The sequence below is a fragment of the Nannochloropsis gaditana genome, assembly GCF_000240725.1.
Source record: "Nannochloropsis gaditana CCMP526 unplaced genomic scaffold scaffold011, whole genome shotgun sequence".
Lineage (NCBI taxonomy): Eukaryota > Eustigmatophyceae > Eustigmatales > Monodopsidaceae > Microchloropsis > Microchloropsis gaditana.
This window is the reverse complement of record NW_005803942.1, coordinates 79,651-97,963: the sequence shown is the minus strand read 5'-3', so window position 1 is coordinate 97,963 and position 18,313 is coordinate 79,651. Positions and strand designations below refer to the sequence as shown.

At 50.2% G+C, this 18,313-nt stretch overlaps 2 protein-coding genes across 2 annotated transcripts; one reads left to right on the top strand and one right to left on the bottom strand.

Annotated features, from left to right (window-relative positions):
• Nucleotides 1-3,252: 3,252 nt before the first annotated feature.
• GCS1 (mannosyl-oligosaccharide glucosidase) lies at nucleotides 3,253-3,831 on the top strand (the record flags this gene model as incomplete). Its single annotated transcript, XM_005856283.1, has 2 exons — nucleotides 3,253-3,302; nucleotides 3,445-3,831. Coding segments are annotated over 2 exons (331 nt in total), but the record flags the coding sequence as incomplete, so codon positions are not given.
• A 4,107-nt stretch (nucleotides 3,832-7,938) lies between these two features.
• On the bottom strand, nucleotides 7,939-8,896 carry NGA_2093900 (polycomb group ring finger protein 3; the record flags this gene model as incomplete). The annotated part of the gene is made up of 1 exon (XM_005856281.1): nucleotides 7,939-8,896. A coding segment is annotated over one exon (914 nt), but the record flags the coding sequence as incomplete, so codon positions are not given.
• Between the last annotated feature and the right edge of the window lie 9,417 nt (nucleotides 8,897-18,313).

Sequence of the window (18,313 nt, the reverse complement as noted above, 5' to 3'; positions counted from 1 at the left end):
AGATTAGTGATATTTCAAACGATCTATCGAGAGGTGACCGCGTACCTCTATACACGATTTTCGGACACCTAGAAAACGGCCTCTCTATGGTGAGCTTTTGGAGTTTACCATGGGCGTGTATCCAACAGATATGTATCGAAAAAATTTACTTCCAAAGGTCTCAGCCACGGGTGGATTTAATATTCTTTCAGCTATTTCCGGCCCGTTTGTGTACCGGAATTGTGCTAGAGAAGGAAACATACGTACCTTGCGTCGATAGTGCTGTACAGATTCCAAGAGGAAGGAGCAAGGAGCACGCTCCGTTGCGCGCGTAGCTAGTTCTTCGCTTTTGCTTGCTCCTTCCTTGACATCGCCGAAAATCGCTTACTTCGGCCTCGGCACCTTCCGCCCCCGGCGTTCGAATTCCCTCAGAGCCCTCTGCAGCGCCTTCTCACCCGTGACTACTCCCACATCAGAGATCAGCCCCGCGGCCAGCATAATCTGACCAGCCTGTCAACAGCTCGCTTTATGTTTAAATGAGACAAATGTTTTGGCTGTTTCGAATTTTGGGGCTGTCCCTACTCCTTCTCCACGTTATCAGGGCCTTCAATGCACCAATATTGGGAACCCTAATTAACCCCGGAATAGATGCTTGTGCAACAGATCCAGAGGGCTGGATCAAAGGTCCTGTCATCTCAGACGCACAGGAGGATGCTGTGAGTAAGGTAAAGCCTGTAACGTTGAAAATGATCTGAGATATACACCGCACTGACCCCTTTCTACCGTCAATACCCAAGACCATTCAAAGTTGGAATTAAAGCGAGTACCTTCAGGCGTACACAAAGGATATTGATCATTGACTTGGCTGATTTTCAATCTGTATGTATGGCAGGTTTTGACAGCGCAGCATAATGTCACCTTTTTGTGGGGAACATACCAGCCTGGCCAATACTTTGGCGTCAAGTCCCGCACGACGCCCGCCACTGTGGCCGTTGGTCTACTTTGGCATGGTCCTGAGCATGGTATAGCTGATGCTCGGAGTGAGTGCCGCCAAGAGGACCGTATCAAGAAGTACGGATGGACTCAACACGATGGGCGGCATTACGGACGACAAGTGATCAATGACGCAGCCCAGAATGTGAATCTCGTAACGGAATATGTGCGTTTGAGAAGTGAAGAAGAAGGGTATTGGGGTGCCCGCATCCTCGTACATCCTGATCGACAAGCTACGGACGGTGTCGTTGACAGGGAAGTGGCTACAAAGGGCAAAAAGGCTCAGAGCAAGAAGAGTGAAGGGCTGAGCGGGAAAGACCAGAGAGCGGTGTTTCTGTACGTGGCTATAGACTGCGATGGGGCTGTGAGTGCCAGCAATTGCTTGGAGAATGGGGCCGAAGGGCTTGATATCTTGATAGACCGCCGCAAAAGGAGTGGAGCTGCATTCATCCGTGGAAAGACCTCTGATCTTGGCGATTTCACGCTGGAGGTGGGCGTTACATCACTGACCGCCACCGTAGACATTCAGAGAGACATCAGCGGGAGTGGCGCAGACGGCGCGAAAGACACTTCTCCAGATTCCCCACCTGCGCTTTCCATTACCTACTGGGGAGGTGCCAACGTATTGCTCGCAGACCTGAAAGCCAGGCTGGTGGGTGAGGCCCGGCCTGCTCCGCTGAAAGGAAATCGCCAAGCACAGCACAACCGTGGCAAGTCTAGCGTATTGCCAGATGAAATACCGGCGAATAGCAATGTAGTGGTGCTTCGCGTTGCCAGCTCGGGGTCGTTCCAAATTGACGCGAGGTTGCGTCCTCGGACGCCGCAGGAGAGGGAGAAGGGCGGAGATGACGATGACGATGAGCCGGGATCGGAAGATGTTGCAGAGATAGAAAGTTTGCTTGATCGCACGACTCGCCGAGGACTAGAGGAATTCAAAGAAAGGTTTGCGTCGGTTTTCCCCCTCAGCCAGCATGGCTACAGGGGACGCAATTTTACGAGTGAAGAGATAGAGGCCGCCGAGGCGGCTTTCAGTAATCTGATTGGCGGAGTGGGTTTCTTTCATGGTCGTACGCCAATCAGAGGTCAATTTGAATGGGAGGAAGGCGGGAGTGGAGGAACCAGAGTACTGGATTCTTTTCCTACCAGCCTGTTTTCTGCTGTGCCTTCCCGCAGCTTTTTCCCGCGAGGCTTTTTGTGGGACGAGGGCTTTCATCAGCTAATCTTGCATAAATGGGACTCGGAACTGACCTATGACGTCTTCTTGCACTGGCTCTCGAATATGCATGCACATGAGAAGTGCCAAGACCTGGGCTGGATCCCTCGTGAAATCGCTCTGGGCGAGCAAGCTCGTCGTCGTATCCCCGCCGAGTTCTTGCCACAGGACGTAGCTGTGGCAAACCCTCCATCATTTCTGCTGACTCTCGAGGACATGTTGACTTTATCGGGGGCTTCAGCCGACCAGTGTGAAGTAAAAGATGAGGACGGAAGGAGATCGCAAATATCCAGCATGTCAAGGCAATCAGACTTTTTAGAGGCCATTCAAGATCGTTTGGAACGGTGGTTATTGTGGCTCTTGAGCTCACAGCGTGGTGAAAATCTGGGTAGTTTTCGCTGGCGTGGGCGAGGTGATCCCAAAGAGAAGCTGATGGCTACTACCTTCGCCTCTGGACTGGATGACTTCCCGCGTGCGTCGGAGCCCGGGCCGGAAGAGCGTCATGTCGATCTTCTTTGCTGGATTATAAAGGGTTGCCAAATTCTCTCGCAGCTTGCTTTTGAGCGAGCAGCACATTCGCTTGGGGAAGCAGAAAAAGTGCAGCAGAAGAGAGGCAAGAAGTACGCTACAGTGGCGGAGGAGCTCCTTGGAGCATTGGATGACTTGCATTGGAACGAGACCTTGGGGGGATACTTCGACTATGGAATGCACTCAGAGGACGGATACATTGGCGAGACCTACCCTGTTCGATGTGGAAACCCCACAAGTAAAACAGTGACCAACGTACGCGTAGAGCGAAGCATTCTTATGCAGTGGGACGATGAAGGGGGGGAGGGAGAGACGAAAATTTGCCCGCCCGATTTTCCGACCCCTTTGGGAATGCTTTCACAGGAAGCCACGCTTGAATACTTTAGGGGTCCGGAAATTGCTGCACAGCATGTGCCAAGGAGAGGTTATGTGACCCTCTTTCCCCTTTTGCTGGGTTTGTTGCCCGCTGACAGCCACCGGATAAGGCCTCTTCTAGACTCCCTGAAGGATCCTGCCCAGCTCTGGAGCCCATACGGGATCCGCTCTCTCTCTGCGTCAGATCCCTTTTACCACAAGGAAAACGCACCCGGTAAGTCTTCGCGCTCTGCAGACTGAAATTGCTTGGTTATCGAAGCTTGCACCTTATTTACTAGATATAGCCATGATTGTGGGTGGCGAAGTGTGGATGCTGAGCTTCTTTTTAATATGTTGTTTCCCTTACTGTCCACTAGGCGATGCTCCGTATTGGCGTGGATACGTGTGGATTAATGCAAATTACTTGATCCTTCGCTCCCTCTGGCACCTTACCCGCACTGTTGGCCCTTACCAAAGTGAAGCGAAGGAGCTCTACACTAGATTAAGAGATGCCCTTCTACGTACAATTTTGGGCCAGTACCAGACGACAGGCTACTTTTGGGAGCAGTATAGTGATGTTGATGGACAAGGAATGCGATGTCATCCATTTACGGGATGGACAGCGTTGGTCTTGAATATCATGGCGGAGGACTTCTAAGGATAGGCCAACAACAACAAATTCACTAGATATTTGGACATGCGCGAATAAACTAGGAAGTCTAGTGATGGCATCGATAATTGCGTCTACGAAGAAATAAAGAAACTCTCTTCCGTGTCTTTCATTCTCAATCGAGAATCTGGCAGCTCAAAGTTCCCAGAGTCAAACAGAAGAGCAACAGTAAATGAAAGATCGTATCTGGCGGCACAGTACACCTTTTTTTGTACACGCTCACCCAACCTTTCTTTTATGCATCAAAACAGGGTAGATGAAACAATTACCTTTGCCCTCGCTGCAGATATTTCGGCAACTTGTTGATCACGGACCAAAAATCGCCACCACTTCGTCTAAAGGCGGGTTTAATCTTACGTATTCCGAAATATTGCAAGAATCGGCAGTGATCGCAGCCCGTCTGGGAAGAACAGTCATTTCGTCGCCATCCACGAGTCCTTCTACATTCCGACCAATTGCTCTGCTAGCTCCACAAGATCACACCTTCTGTCTTGGATTTATGGGTGTCCTGCAAGCCGGAGGTGCTGTTGTACCAATCTACTCGCGCAGTCCACAGCGTGAGATTGAATTTATCTTGCAAGATTCTGGTTGCGCCCAGGTATTATTGCATCCTGAATTTCGCTCCAATCTCACCCCCTTGCTCCGCGGATCGAAGGGTCTTGACATTGAAGTTGTAGACCTGATTCCAGGCACAGATCAATCAGACCTCGAGAAGATAGCTGCGATGAGGATGGGAAAAGATAAGGCTGCCATGTTGGGGCATCAATACAGTGAAATCGTGGAGTGGATTGAATCGTCAGAAAATGCGGACGCTGTAGTCGTCTACACAAGTGGAACAACAGGCCGGCCGAAGGGTGTTGTCAAAACCCATGCTCAGCTCGCAGAGATGTGCAAGGGTGTGGTGAAGGCCTGGAACTACGCTCCTACCGACCGTGTCCTGGAGTTTCTCCCCCTCCACCATCTTCATGGATTACTGAACAAGTGTCTGGCAGTCTTGTGGGCTGGTGGTGTTGTCGAGTTTCTTGGATCAGCCAACGCAAATGCCATCTGGGATCGATTGGCCGATCCTACAAAGCCGATGCTTTCCATGTTCCATGCAGTGCCCACCATTTATGCATTGATGCTCGAGGAGCTGGAATCGGGTCGAATGGACGAAGCCTCCCAGAAGCGAGCCTTGCAGCATTTGCGCCAGATGCGCCTGATTGTAAGCGGATCGGCTGCTCTTCCTCAGTGTCGCTTCTTGAAATGGGAGGCCTTGACAGGTCATCGCATATTAGAGAGGTATGGTACAACAGAGGCGGGCATGATCCTCAGCAATCCGTTGACACCAGTCAGTTCTCGATTTCCTGGCCACGTGGGTGCTCCTTTCCCGGGGGTGGATGTTCGACTAGTAGATCCGGAGACAGAAGCGGATGTGACAAGGGAGCCGGGGAAGCAGGGAGAGGTGCGTGTCCGCTCGGAACACGGCCTCTTCAGTCGCTATCACAACCGAAGTGAAGTCACACGCAAGGCCTTCGACGAGGATAATTGGTACAAGACGGGGGATTTGGGCAAATATGACCCTGAGAAAGGGTTTAAAATTGTGGGTCGCTTGTCTGCTGATATACTCAATTCTGGAGGTTACAAAATAAGTGCTCTAGAAATTGAGGCAGCAATTCAAGAGCACGAGCAAGTAGCTGAGGTTGTCGTGCTTGGAAGATGCCATTCAAAGTGGGGTGACGAGGTGGTAGCAGTGGTAAGGATTAAAGAGACTGCCATGCGTAGCGCAAATGTAAGCGGAAACCCGCTTGAAAAGCGCACCGGACTTTTAACCACTGAAGGTCTCCACGACTTTCTGGCCAGTCGTTTGGCTTCGCACATGTTACCTCGTACAATGTATATAGTCAATTTGATACCAAAAAATGCTATGGGCAAGGTTGATAAGAGAGTATTGCTTGAACAGCTAGGAAAATAAAATGTCATGGAAACTGTCTTGAACAGAGCAGGCATGCGAAATGAGGTAGTACGAATGATTTTGGTGATTTTCTTTGTCGGAGATGCGGATGGATGAGACTGTACAAGGACACAAGCGAAAAACAGTGAATGCTACACTGCACAGCATTAGTTGAATCATGGCATCCCCTCATATTTTACGATGCAAGTGGTCGCGGCGATTGGATAGCGTCGCTGGAAGCCTCTCTGACCGTCAGGCTGACACTACCCGGAGCAGAAGTGGGAGAGTTGAAACTGGGAGACGTGCATACAACATCAGACCCCAATTGAGTGGGGCCTCCACAATGCTTCGTATTCGCTCACATGCTGAAATCGTCAAATTTTATGATGCTTACAGTAGTTCTATTCTAGGCCACCCAGTGTAAACGCCCGCCTGTGCAGGGTATCTTCATAATTTTCCTCCTCCGTTCTACTTTCTGAGGTGTGAACAAAATGAGTCCAACTAATCGAAAGAGAGGTAACGACGGCTCAAAATCGCATTCAGACGCATCTTGCAAGCTGGACACGACGATGGGTGACCCGACTGAGAAGCAAGGCAAGGGCAAGCGACCCCTAGTCAACACATACCAGTCAGCTGGAACGCCGTTGGAGCGCCAAAGGGACGAGAAGTCACGAGTCTTGTACGAGAATGGGTTGGGCCCCAGTTCAATCCATAAATTGACGGACAAGCGACTGAAAAGCAGGCTAAAGAGAACTGAGAAGAGATACCGAGAAGCAGCCTTAGAGGCTGCGCGTTTTGATATGCTCTTGCCACATGAGGCAGGTTACCTGGAGCAAGAGGGCCTCTTGGACCAATCTTGGAAGTTGACGCAACGCGATATGAAGCGCCACGTGGATTTGCAGACCACAAATCAGTTTTTCCACCTTGATTTGCCGGTTTTGGGGCCTTACACGCTGGACTGGGCACGCAATGGTCGACACCTTTTGTTGGGCGGACGCCAGGGACATGTTGCGGTAATCGACTCCCTACGCACGGATGTGACACGCGAGCTTCATTTGCGGACACCCGTACGAGACTTGGCTTTTCTGCACAATGAAGGCATGTTTGCTGTGGCCCAAAAGAAGTACGTGTATCTTTACGATAATCAAGGACTGGAGCTACACTGTCTGCGGGGCCACATTGACCCAAACCGCCTTGCATTTTTGCCCTACCATTATTTGCTTGCCTCCGTGGGACGAGCTGGTTGGCTAAAATACCAAGATGTATCCACAGGAAAATTGGTGGCAGAGTGTAACACCAGAAAGGGCGTCTGTCTGGCTATCAGGCAAAACCCTTTCAACGCCGTCCTGCATCTTGGCCACGCCTCAGGGGTTGTGTCTTTATGGAGCCCCAGCATGGGACAGTCCCTTGTTTCCATGCTTTGCCACCGCGGTCCTGTCTCAGGCATAGCAATCGATCGCGAAGGACGCTACATGGCGTCGGCTGGGATGGATGGGGAGGTGAAGGTCTGGGACCTTCGCCTCTACAAGCAGCTACACCACTACACTTTTACTACCGCTCCCTCCAGTATAGATATCAGTCAACGAGGCTTACTTGCTGTAGGATTTGGCTGCCATGTGACCGTTTGGAAAGATGCTCTTGCGCAAAAGGCGCATTCGCCTTACGTCCGTCACGACATCCCGGGGAACGCGGTGGACACGCTGCGTTTCAGGCCTTTTGAGGACGTACTTGGCATCGGGCACAAGGGCGGATACGTCTCCATGGTTGTACCGGGGGCGGGAGAGCCCAACTTTGATAGCTTAGAGGCGAACCCATTCCAGTCGCGGAAGCAGCGTCGAGAGGCGGAAGTACACGGCCTGCTGGACAAGTTGGCGCCGGAAACGATCACGTTAGACCCTCGCAGTATCGGGGCCGTGGATCGGCAGCCCGACGAGTTGATGAAGGAGCAGCGGGATATGATGGGAGAAGCAGACCGACGTCCTGTTAAGCCCAAAAAGGAGAAAAACCGAATGCGGGGCAAAAATAAGCTCGGCAAAAAGTTGAAACGAAAGCAGATGAACGTGGTGGACGAGAAGACTTTAATTTTGAAACAGAAATTGGCTGATGCCCGGAAGGTAGATAAAGAAAAGAGAGCGGTCGAAAGTCGCAGCGAGCAAGTCGACCGGGCACCGCGTGCTCTCAAGCGTTTTTTCTAAGACTTTCGCGACACAATGGTCTATTTTTTTAAAAAAGTAAATATATATATATACATATTGGATTTCTCGCAGCAAAAGAGGATCTTTTGTATTTTTTTCAAACCACTTCTACTCTTTTCACCCCTTTCTCACGACTTTCTTCTTTTGATAATGCAAAGTCAAAGGAGTTCCATTGCTTCCCCACACAGTTCGCTCAATAAAGTACAGAGAGTGATGTCCTGGGATAGCCTTACCCCTGCACAGCAATTCGATGTCTCCAGCGCCTGAGGAATCGACTTCCAGATTGAGCGAGGCAACCAAGACATGACATAAATGTGACACTAGAGTTCGGCGCTGCACTTTCAGATAAGGCAGTTCTAAAGGTGGGAGTGCGCTTGTAATTTTTGCGGATTTGTCCAGTACCATTTCCTCGTTGACACAATCACCAGTAAGCATGGGTAGACACAAAACAATCAAGTCCTGGTCTAGCGGGGTGTCGAGCACAGAAGTCTCCACTCGTTGCTTCGCTTGTTGCTCATTTGCGGGCCGAGGAACTCGTGGAAAAAATTGTACAGAGGACGAAAACGGGCAGCTTAGCCCTTGCTCTCGGTAAAAGGCTTCCTCCCGGCTGCGTTCATCCTCCAAAACTTGAGGCAGAAGTTTGACCATTAAATCTTTAAGCTGGATATCAGGCCGTCCGACAGAGCTCAACTTTGCTCCTATATAATGCTGACATTTCTCGTTCGGACACCTACTGTCCCTTTGCCGCAAGTTGCGAATTAAACAGTCCTTGCAGTAGCGGCGGAAAAGGCAGCACGTGAGCAAGTAGGGGTCTCGCAGGTAACCAGCGCAAAGATTGCAAGTCAAGAAAGGCTTCAGCAATCCAGCCCGCACAGTCCCGAATTCAGTAGGCTCATTTTCCACTCCTATCATCAACTGAGTTGTCAAAGGCGAAGATGTCGTGGACGGCCCAGTGTTAAAAGCATCATCTTTCCAATCGTCAGGGGACATCGAGCTAGTCGCTTGGCTCCTTGTCTCTGCTGCTAGTCGTCCTTGCTGCTTCATTGAAATGCATTTAAAAGGTCGACAGAGGAGCAAAGATTGAAGCCTGTGTGTTGATTTAGTTTATTTTTACTCCACATGTTTGGTATTGTTGTCATGACCCTTTGCCGTGGCCCAACGGGGCTTCGAGGGTCGCCTCGCTGCTTTCACTAGTCGAAGACTCTTGGGAAGTATCCCCAGGAGATGCCAGGAGGTTAGAGACTGCTGCTTTCATGACCAAAAGCTCTTTATGCACAGTATGGTAGCATACTAGCTAGCTAGACACACATCGAGTTGAGGTTGTACCTAGACATATCAAATGATATGATGCCAAGCTACAGAAAGTTACGAGCTTAGGAGGTACCCTCGAGGCCGATAGAAATTTTCTATGTGGCCTGTCTCCTAAGAAAGAGATGGGCCGCATCCTCAGACACCTGAGACATGGCAAGGCAATCCGACCAGTTTTTCGAAGTCGTGGATCATAATAGGAACGAACATGCGTTCCACTTATCGATTGGCTCGGTGTGCTGCAGTAATATAATAAGATACAAGAAAAGTAATAATGTCGCCCATGTTCTGTTTGCACGGCACGTCTCTCCAAGACAGCAAGTTGGCGACGTGTTCTATGTAGATGTCTGAGAGATCAATGAAAAAAAGAAAGAAGTGAAATGACAGGAAATCAAAATGAGAAAAGTTAAAGTCAAGAAAATTTTAAAATTCGTGTTATGCTGTATTTATATCGCAGACACACTGGGGACGTGATAATAATCATGCCAATTAAGAAACCAAAGATCAACAAAGGATTCCATGGTGAAGGTCAAGAAATCAAGACTTCTCGTTTGTGTGCAAATCATTCCTTCCGTAATGTGGGAAAATGGGCATCTGATAAAAGTTGTTGGAAGAAGATGTGGTGCATGAGGTTGGCAGGCCTTTCACCTCGTTTTGACAGAGGTCTCAAAATATTCGGTCGCAGATTACGTCATTCCCTGCCTGCCCCCATGTTTGACTTCGCCACCGATATTGCATACTCTGCCTGTACATAGAAATATATCGGAAAGTGAGCTATAAGCGCCAGGCAAAAGGTATGAAAAATACCGTACTTATTTTTTTTTCAAACTAGCGGTTCGACGTACCCTGTTTTTCGCCAGAGCACCCGCGTCAATACCGTCGTAAAGGAAGCGCGGCTCGACAACACGGTAGTCATCCAGTAGGGCTCGCAGCCATGCGCCCGTCCTCTTTCTCTTCAAGGTTTCTGCTATCCATTTTTCAGATACTGCGAGTCCTGGTTGCAACAAGACAAGTGTAGCGTCCCGCAGCGACATCGTCTGCTTACCGCCTGCGGCTACAAGCAGCCTCGCTAATATGCGATGCGACGGCGTTTCACACGGACCCACGTAAACAAGCTCCTCTGTGGCAATGTGACGACTTTCCGCATTGACACGGCGCTGAAAGCGGCTGATAATGTATCGATTCTCTGGGAGGAGCGTTTCTTTACTGGCGCTGTCCGAAAGCCAGTCAGCGGTAACAATATGCGCTCCCGTGCAAAGAGCGAAAAGAATTTTAAGCGTACGCCGACACTCCCGCTCCTTGGGAACCAAAAGGTGTGTGAAAGTCGCAGAGGGGTCATCTGTGTGCAGCATTCTTGGCCCTAAGGAGATCCCACAGACATTGCCCCCCTCGAAAAGAAAATTCTTCTCAAGTTTTCGCGCCTCCGCGGCCAAGGTTGAGCGCACATCGTTGTCTACACCAGAAACGGCTAACAGCATTCGGGGCTCCGGCGCGTCTTCCTGTTTCTGATGTGTTCCTAGGGGAAGCTCTTCGACTTTACCCTTGTGGCGCACCTTAAAAGAAGACGAGGGAAGAGCTGAGGACGTGGGCTCAGACTTCCTATTGGTAGCATCAATAAGCTTGGGGCGCATGCTTGCTTTCTCATCATTGTGCGAGATACGGCTCCTCCGTGCCTGAGCTGAAGGGTCATGGCGTAGCTTTTTGTGAGGCGGTAAGGCAAATGAAGTTGACGTCATCCTTGCCTTTCCGTTCGACTGCGCGTCATTCAGATCCATAGGGGCTTCTTCACGCTGCAAAAGACACACATCACATACTTTCGCTCGCGCACGGTTCTTGAATGTGCAGCGTGCACAATGCCAGCCGTCAGAGCACATTGTGGTGAATGCCGAATCGGGCTTTCGTTTCTCTGTTTCCACTTTCTCCTCAGGCTGAATTTTCCTACCATTGACTTTATATGCCACTCCTTTCGGGTTTGCTACTTTCCCTTTGGTAAGACCAGAAGCTCGAGGGGCTCTCAAAGTGATATTGGCACCATCGTTCGGATCGCCAAGTTGTGCTTGCGTGTACCTCTTCTCCCCGTCCTCGTTCATAGGCACCAGGCTGGTATCATTTTGATCAAGCTCTTCAGCCAGATATCTTTTAGCCACCATTATGGAACTGTGTAAGCTTGTTTTACAGTTGTCGTTGGATCCATCCACGGCAGAAAATTCATGTGACATGCTATCCTCCCCTGTCGACTGCTGCGGCGTCACGTGACTATTCCTGGCGAGTTCATGACCGACGCTATCATTTATACTCCGTTGAAGTCGGCTGCAAGTTTCAGCTTGCTCTATCTTGGGCGATAAATCTCGTTGATAACGAAGCTTTTTCGCGGCAGCCGAGGAGCGCCGTCGTCCCCGAATACGGCGACTGGCCTCCTGCTGTAAGAGGGGGTCTTTCATCTGTGATGAGCTAAAGCATTTAGCAGAAGGCGAAGGCAATTTTGCGTGCTCATTGTCCAGTGTTTCGTACGATGTCTTATTGCTGCGCCGGCGTCTTGCGGCTGAAGTGCTCGTGTATTTCTCCCTTTTCTTGAGGTTAAAGGCTGGCGGCGATGGTGCCACAGGCTCGAAGCAGACCGTAGAGACACGTTCGCCTATAGCTTTACAAACTTCCAGCCACTCTGATGTGACCAGTCGTTTTTGCGAGGCACGCGCTTCAGTATAAATCGCATAGTCGACATTCGACGAGAGGAAGACGTGAGAGCTAGCGGCTATGCGCCTGGTTGTACTGCCGCCGAGCTCTTTGACCTGTTTCTCGACTGCAGAGCTGACGTCCAAGCCGTCTTCCAGAAACACGTGGCAGTACGCAACGACACCTTTAAGGATCGGCGTGACATTCGCTGGTGCCATATATAGACCTCTCTTTGTTGGCTACCCACAATTGGATGTCTCAGCAAAATCAGATCAGGGAAGGGCAGAAATGAAACAGAGCGAGATGTAAGTTGAAAAATGTATGATAGTTAGCATTGTCCGAGGCTGTCGGCGCTTCATTTAGACGCCCTAACGTGTAAACGTCGAGAACATAAACGGGACTGGTACGCTTGAGGTGGAAAAAGCGATCCCGGCGACGAAGAGGCGGGAAAAAAATATGCCTTAGAAGCAGGGACAGGGACCACGGCAAGAGACATCCACAGAAACTTACGCAACAAATCAAAACAAATGTGTGTAATGAAATGAAAGGAGGATGAGGATGTGAAACCGAAATAAGGTACTATTCCCACGAGGAGGCATACCTCGAGGAAATATACGATGAAAGCTTTTGGGAGAGGGCGGAAGCGAGACGTGAGCGAGAGCGGCTAAGCGCAAGTAGCCCCCATGTAGGCACTGCGATGTTTTTCTCATTGCTCTTTGTATTTTGAACCGATATGGACACATCACGTGATTCGCTCCTGTGCGCTGAAGCTACAGCTGTTTCATTGGCGTCGGGGTTGTCAGTCGTTCGACAGGCCTGCCTTCTTCCTTCCGACGCGGATATATCTGATACCTCCCCATCCAATCCACACTTTCCCCCCCTCGTGATCATTCTGTGTCGCAAACCATTTACAGCTATGGATATGACTTCTCAGGACTATATCACGTCAATAGCAGCGCTCAACTCGACACAGCTAACAGGAGATGCGTTGCATCGGGCCAACAATTCGAGAAACAGTACTATGGAGGACATGCATGTTTACTTGCAGCGTTTGGGTCTTGCGGAAAGCTTACCTAAACTGCCAATTTTGCATGTGGCAGGATCCAAAGGTAAAGGCTCCACATGCGCTTTTGCTGAAGCTGTCCTGTGCAAGCAGGGCGTCCGAACAGCGCTATTTACGTCGCCGCATTTGGTACGTGTCAATGAACGGATTCGATTAAATGGAGAGCCACTCACAGATAAGCAATGGAGCCTGCACTTTTGGACTGTTTGGAACCGTCTCCAAGATAGGAGATCAACTGGATTGCAACGGTCAGCGGACGCCTCACTGTTGAAGTCTTCGTCGTCATCCGCGGCTTCGGGGGCATCAACAACTCGAATTGCGGAGCCAGACGTAACTCCTGGTTATTTTCGCCTTTTGACTCTTTTGGCTTTTTGGGTGGCGATTAGCGAGCAAGTGGACGTGTTGATACTTGAAGTAGGCGTAGGAGGACGATTTGATGCTACCAATGTAGTGCCAAAGCCCGTTGCCTGCGCTATCACGACATTGGACTTGGAACACACCGATCTGCTGGGCAGCACAATCGAAGAGATTGCTTGGGAGAAAGGAGGCATCATCAAGCCTGGAACGCCGTGTTTTCTTGAACCTCAACCAACAGAGTATCAGTCATCAATACTGCGCGTCCTGCGGGCGTGTGTCTTGGATGCCCCTGGCGCTGAGCTTCACGTTGTGAAGCCGTTGCCGGGCGATGTAAAACTTGGTATCGCTGGTGACTTTCAAGCCATGAATGCTGCTCTGGCCTTGGCATTGGTGAGAGAATATAACGTCTACTCGAGGCGGTGTTCAAGATCGACAATCGAAGGAAGTGTTGCGGAGGGCATTGTGCAAGACCCTCGTGCCGAGTCATGTGTTGCCTGGGTCGACGTCTACCCTTACATTTCGACCGACCGCCCGGCTGTGAGCCAGGGACTTCAATCTTGTACATGGCCCGGGCGATGCCAGCGTCTTGATTGGGGATCGTCTTGCAGCTTCTTTATTGATGGGGCTCACACCGTGGAGAGCATACAGAGCGCAGTCGCATGGTTCAAAGGCCAGGCCTTGTCAAGGCCCCGTGCTCTTCTATTTTATTGCGGCGAGGGAAAAACCGCGCCGGAGTTGCTGGCGCATCTGGTGACTCTGGGTTCAGCAACATCAAGCACCCCGTACTCGAAATTCTCTTTGGCATTTTTTTGTCCTGTGGACTGCGCCAAGCCCACCTTAAGTCGCGCCCGCTCTGCACGCGCCCTTTTATTGGAGCATAATGAGGGATTTTCTCACGCCAGGCAGTTGGACCAATCAGTGCTACATGCTTTGTGTGACGCAGTGGAGAACATGAATGCGCAAAACTCCTCAAATACACCTTCTCTGCTTTGGCAGCAGACCTTGCGGGACACCTGGCGCATCCTGTCGGCTTATCGTCTCTTTGCTCAAGACAAAGAGAGCGAAAATGAAAGCATCTCAGGGATTGGTTTCTCGGATTCTAATGCTGAGGTACGGGAAGGCGGCGGCCACGGAGGCAGAGTTACCAAGTGGTCTTCATGGATTGAGCTGGCAGATCAACAAACGCGGAGTAAAGTTTTTCCCTCGGTAGCGGCAGCGATGGGTGAGATTGACGCCATGACAAATATAGAACCCTTCGATGTGCTCGTTACAGGGTCTTTGTACCTAGTGGGAAACGTGCTAAACTACGTCGAACGTATTCCGTCGCCATTCTCAAACAGCAAAAAAAAATAAAACTAGACGAAATATTCCACAAATAATAGGTAACAAACACACTTTGAGGCTTGAAGGTAAAATTCTTTTTCCGCCCCTCCCTGTCCCTCTCGTACTATTTGACACCATTCACCAGCCCCCTGGTCCTCCCTCCTCTACAAATCATTCACTGGAATGCATCAGCCAACGCAGAAACACTCGCCAACCCTTCGTACGAGAGCACTGGCTCACTTAATGCTCTTAACCTGAAATAATGGTCTGAGAAGACTATAGGGGCAAAAATACCTCCGAGCACCACTGGCCCCGTACGTCCAAAAAAGAGGTGTCCTTCAAACACTAGCCAATAAGGACCTTTGTGTTTGTTAGAAACTTGTATGGAGGAATTTCCATGTTTAGAGGTGCTGGCCCCTTGCGGATTCTGCCAGACACGTCATAGTGGGAGCCATGGCACGGGCAAAACCAACCATGGTAATCACCGGCATTGGCGATGGGCACGCAGCCCAAATGCGTGCAGATACCGACAATAATGAGCCATTCCGGCTGCTGTGCCCGCGCGGCATCAGGCTCAGCATCTCGAAGTTCATTCATATTGACAGCTGTTTCCCTATCGATCTCCGCTGGAGTGCGATGCCGAATGAAAATAGGCTTGCCGCGCCACTTTACCGTAATACCTTGTCCAAGAGGGATATCTCCGATATCGAATTCTGCATTGGCCAACGCCAGTACATCAGCGGACGCACTCATGGTTGAAACGAATTTTAAGGCTACCAGGCGAGCAGCTGAGGCATATATGAATCGGGCTCCACCCAAGACAAAATAGGTGAAATCCCGTTTATTAGGGTCGCCCGGCTTTTTATGTAGCTTATCCTTCTCATAGTAATTGTCAAAAGATTCCATTTTATCCACAGGTCCTGCGCTGGTTTGACTCGCATGATGGCGTACCGCCGCCATACTCCCTAAGAAACCAGAGTCGAAGGGATAGGGTAGGATACATTCCGAGATGTTGAAAGGTTTGATTAGGTAGCGCTATCTCAAATTCCAAGACCCTATATCCTCTTCTTTTAAAACACATAGAAATCTCAAACGACTCGCGAGTCGATTGACCGATGGACCTTGCCAGGATAACTCATGCTCTGTCTGACTGGCCGGTTCCTCTCTCCTACCTCGATGAACCCATGTGGTCGCGGACGTCCTCGCAGCCGCCTGCGACACACCAGAACTGACAAATTTAGAGAACATATTCCACCAGAGGCTGCTCTAAGAGTGTGTTCATGATTGGGAAAGTGTTCGTGGATGAGATTTAGATGTCTGGGCTGCCGCTAGCAAGCGATGAGAGGTGTGCCATGTCCCCGTGTGTCACACTGCGTCCATGCCGACGCCGACTAACTCCTGAAGTCCTTTAAATAGCCCCATTAAATTGTACGCCACCACAGTGTGATGCAGTACGGCACTCAAGGTCCCCGTTGCAGGTTCTCGAGCGGTGATTCATGTCTCCGGGCGAGGAGTCGGCTTGGCGTCAGGAAAGGCTTGCTCGCTCAGCCGGGCTAGCGCAACCAGCACAAATGCTGCCTCCTTTAGGTCGCTCAAGTTATGACCGATTGTGCCCAATTGTGCCGCTTCGTTTTATGCTATCGACCCATTTCCCGCGAACGCTACTTCACGCCTCGAAGTCATGCAGGAAAAAAAATCCAGCACTTCAGTGACTTAACGGTGCATACGGGTCTGCCTCCACCTCGTGGTCCTGACCTTACCCTCCTCGTCGCACATGTTCGATGTGTTGTTGCCCGCCTCGCCACAGAGGTCATCTCGTCTCGTCCCGTCCTATTGGCTTCATCTCTTAATTATTTCATATCTTTATTTTTCATCCCCGTCAGCAGATCTTTGTGGATTTCCTCGATCAATTGTGCCATATTTTATCGTGTACCCGCAACCTATCTACCATGATCTACCTTGTAAGTACGAGGGCACCCTGTTGGGAGTTCTACTATCTCCTCTTTTTACCCTTTTCCTTAGTCGTCTAGCACAATGGAGATTGGCACAACTCTTGAATATTTGGACCCCTCCCCTAACGATTTTCTTGCCTTGCGAGCTCCCGAGTTGACCCAGACGTGACCCGTTTTTAGACAGAAATCCTTGTTCATCTGTTTTGAGACTATGCAAACTTCCAAATTTCTTGTCTCCTAATCCTAAATTTTCCCATACACGTGTGTGCAGGTTACTTCAAATCTTTTTTTGTCCTTCCTGCGCGGCAACACGCAAGAATCTCATTCTGGAAAGTCCGGAAAGGCCCTGGTTGGCAATGATGGTGTCATAGATTCTAGCCGGGACCTCGATGGGTGAACTTAGTTGGAATGCTTTCTTCTCAGGGATCGAGAGAACGAAATAATCTGATGAAGGGCGACAGCGATTTGGTTCGCGTGTTTTAGAGCCAGTGAAAGAAGAAACGGCAAGTACCAGATAGTCTTTCGGCGGAGGGCCTGGCTACGTGGCATCTTGGAACGCAGAAACTTCTTCAGCTATATTTTTTTGTCACCGCACCAATCTCACTCTTTTCTGTTGGATCTTGAAAGGTCAATTTGCTAGGTATATTTGCATTCATTAGCTGACTAGAATTCATAGACTCTCACTCGTCCATGTCTGAAAAAGATGAGACCTCACCTCCAGACATTTTTCGTGATTCGTTCGCGTACTTTTGAGCTATTTTCATAATCGAATCTCTAGTTTTCCGACATTTTTCGGCCTGTAGCTCCTCCATCCATTTTTCTCTTTTCCGTCTTTCCAGCTCCCTTCCCACAAGCTTTTGAAAGCGTAAGTTCCCCGAAGATCGATGTCTCGCTGTCGCTGTCGATTCCTCTACTGTCACCACGACCCTCAATCGCAGCCTCCTCTTCTGCTTGGGAGGAAATGCGACCCCGCTTTCTCGTGCCGCGTCGTCGATGGCTCTGTTCGCCACCGCGTGTCGCCTTAGATTCTCTCCATGATACCATTCCTTCCTTTTCTTCCTCCTCTTCACTGCTGTCTGCCTCGTCGATCGCATCCTGCATCTCATGCACTGAAGGCAGCAACGAGCTCGAGCGCCGCCGCGAGGCCAACGACGTTGTTCTTCTCCCACCCATGCGTGAACAGGCTTCTATTGATTGCAGCATCCTGTTTCCATCCCCGTCGCTTTCCTCATGGCATGATGACAAACCGACCTCTTTACCATCCTCAAATGAGCGAATAGATTCTTCCTCGTCAATGCTGGCAGCACCACTTGCTAAACATCCTTCTTCCACACGTGCTCTGCGCTTCAAGTCACCTGGAAATGAGATTGGATGGTTCATTCGGTTCGTTCCATTCTTCGTTTGGCCGACACAGCTCGTGGGAAGGCCTAATCGCTTCTTCGAACTTGTACTCAGGGCGTGCGGGTGATCATTCCCATCTTTGTCTTTCGAGGGTGTGCGAGAGGTCCGAATAGGTGCCCCTGAGGCCAAGGCCCCCGCTCCACCAAAATGACCATAAAGTTCGTGGTAGAAGTTCAGGTAGGCGATTCCGTCCTGAGTGAGGTCTACCTCTTCCTCCTCTGCAGCTATCAGCTGTCGTTCGTGCTCCACCTGCCGTTTGACAGGCTCAGGCAATTTCGCCGTTCTTTCACGGAAGAGCTGAACTACCTCGCGCGTGCGGCTTTCGGGAAGCTTGGGCATGTAACATCGCAGGACGTCTAAAAAGGTAAAGT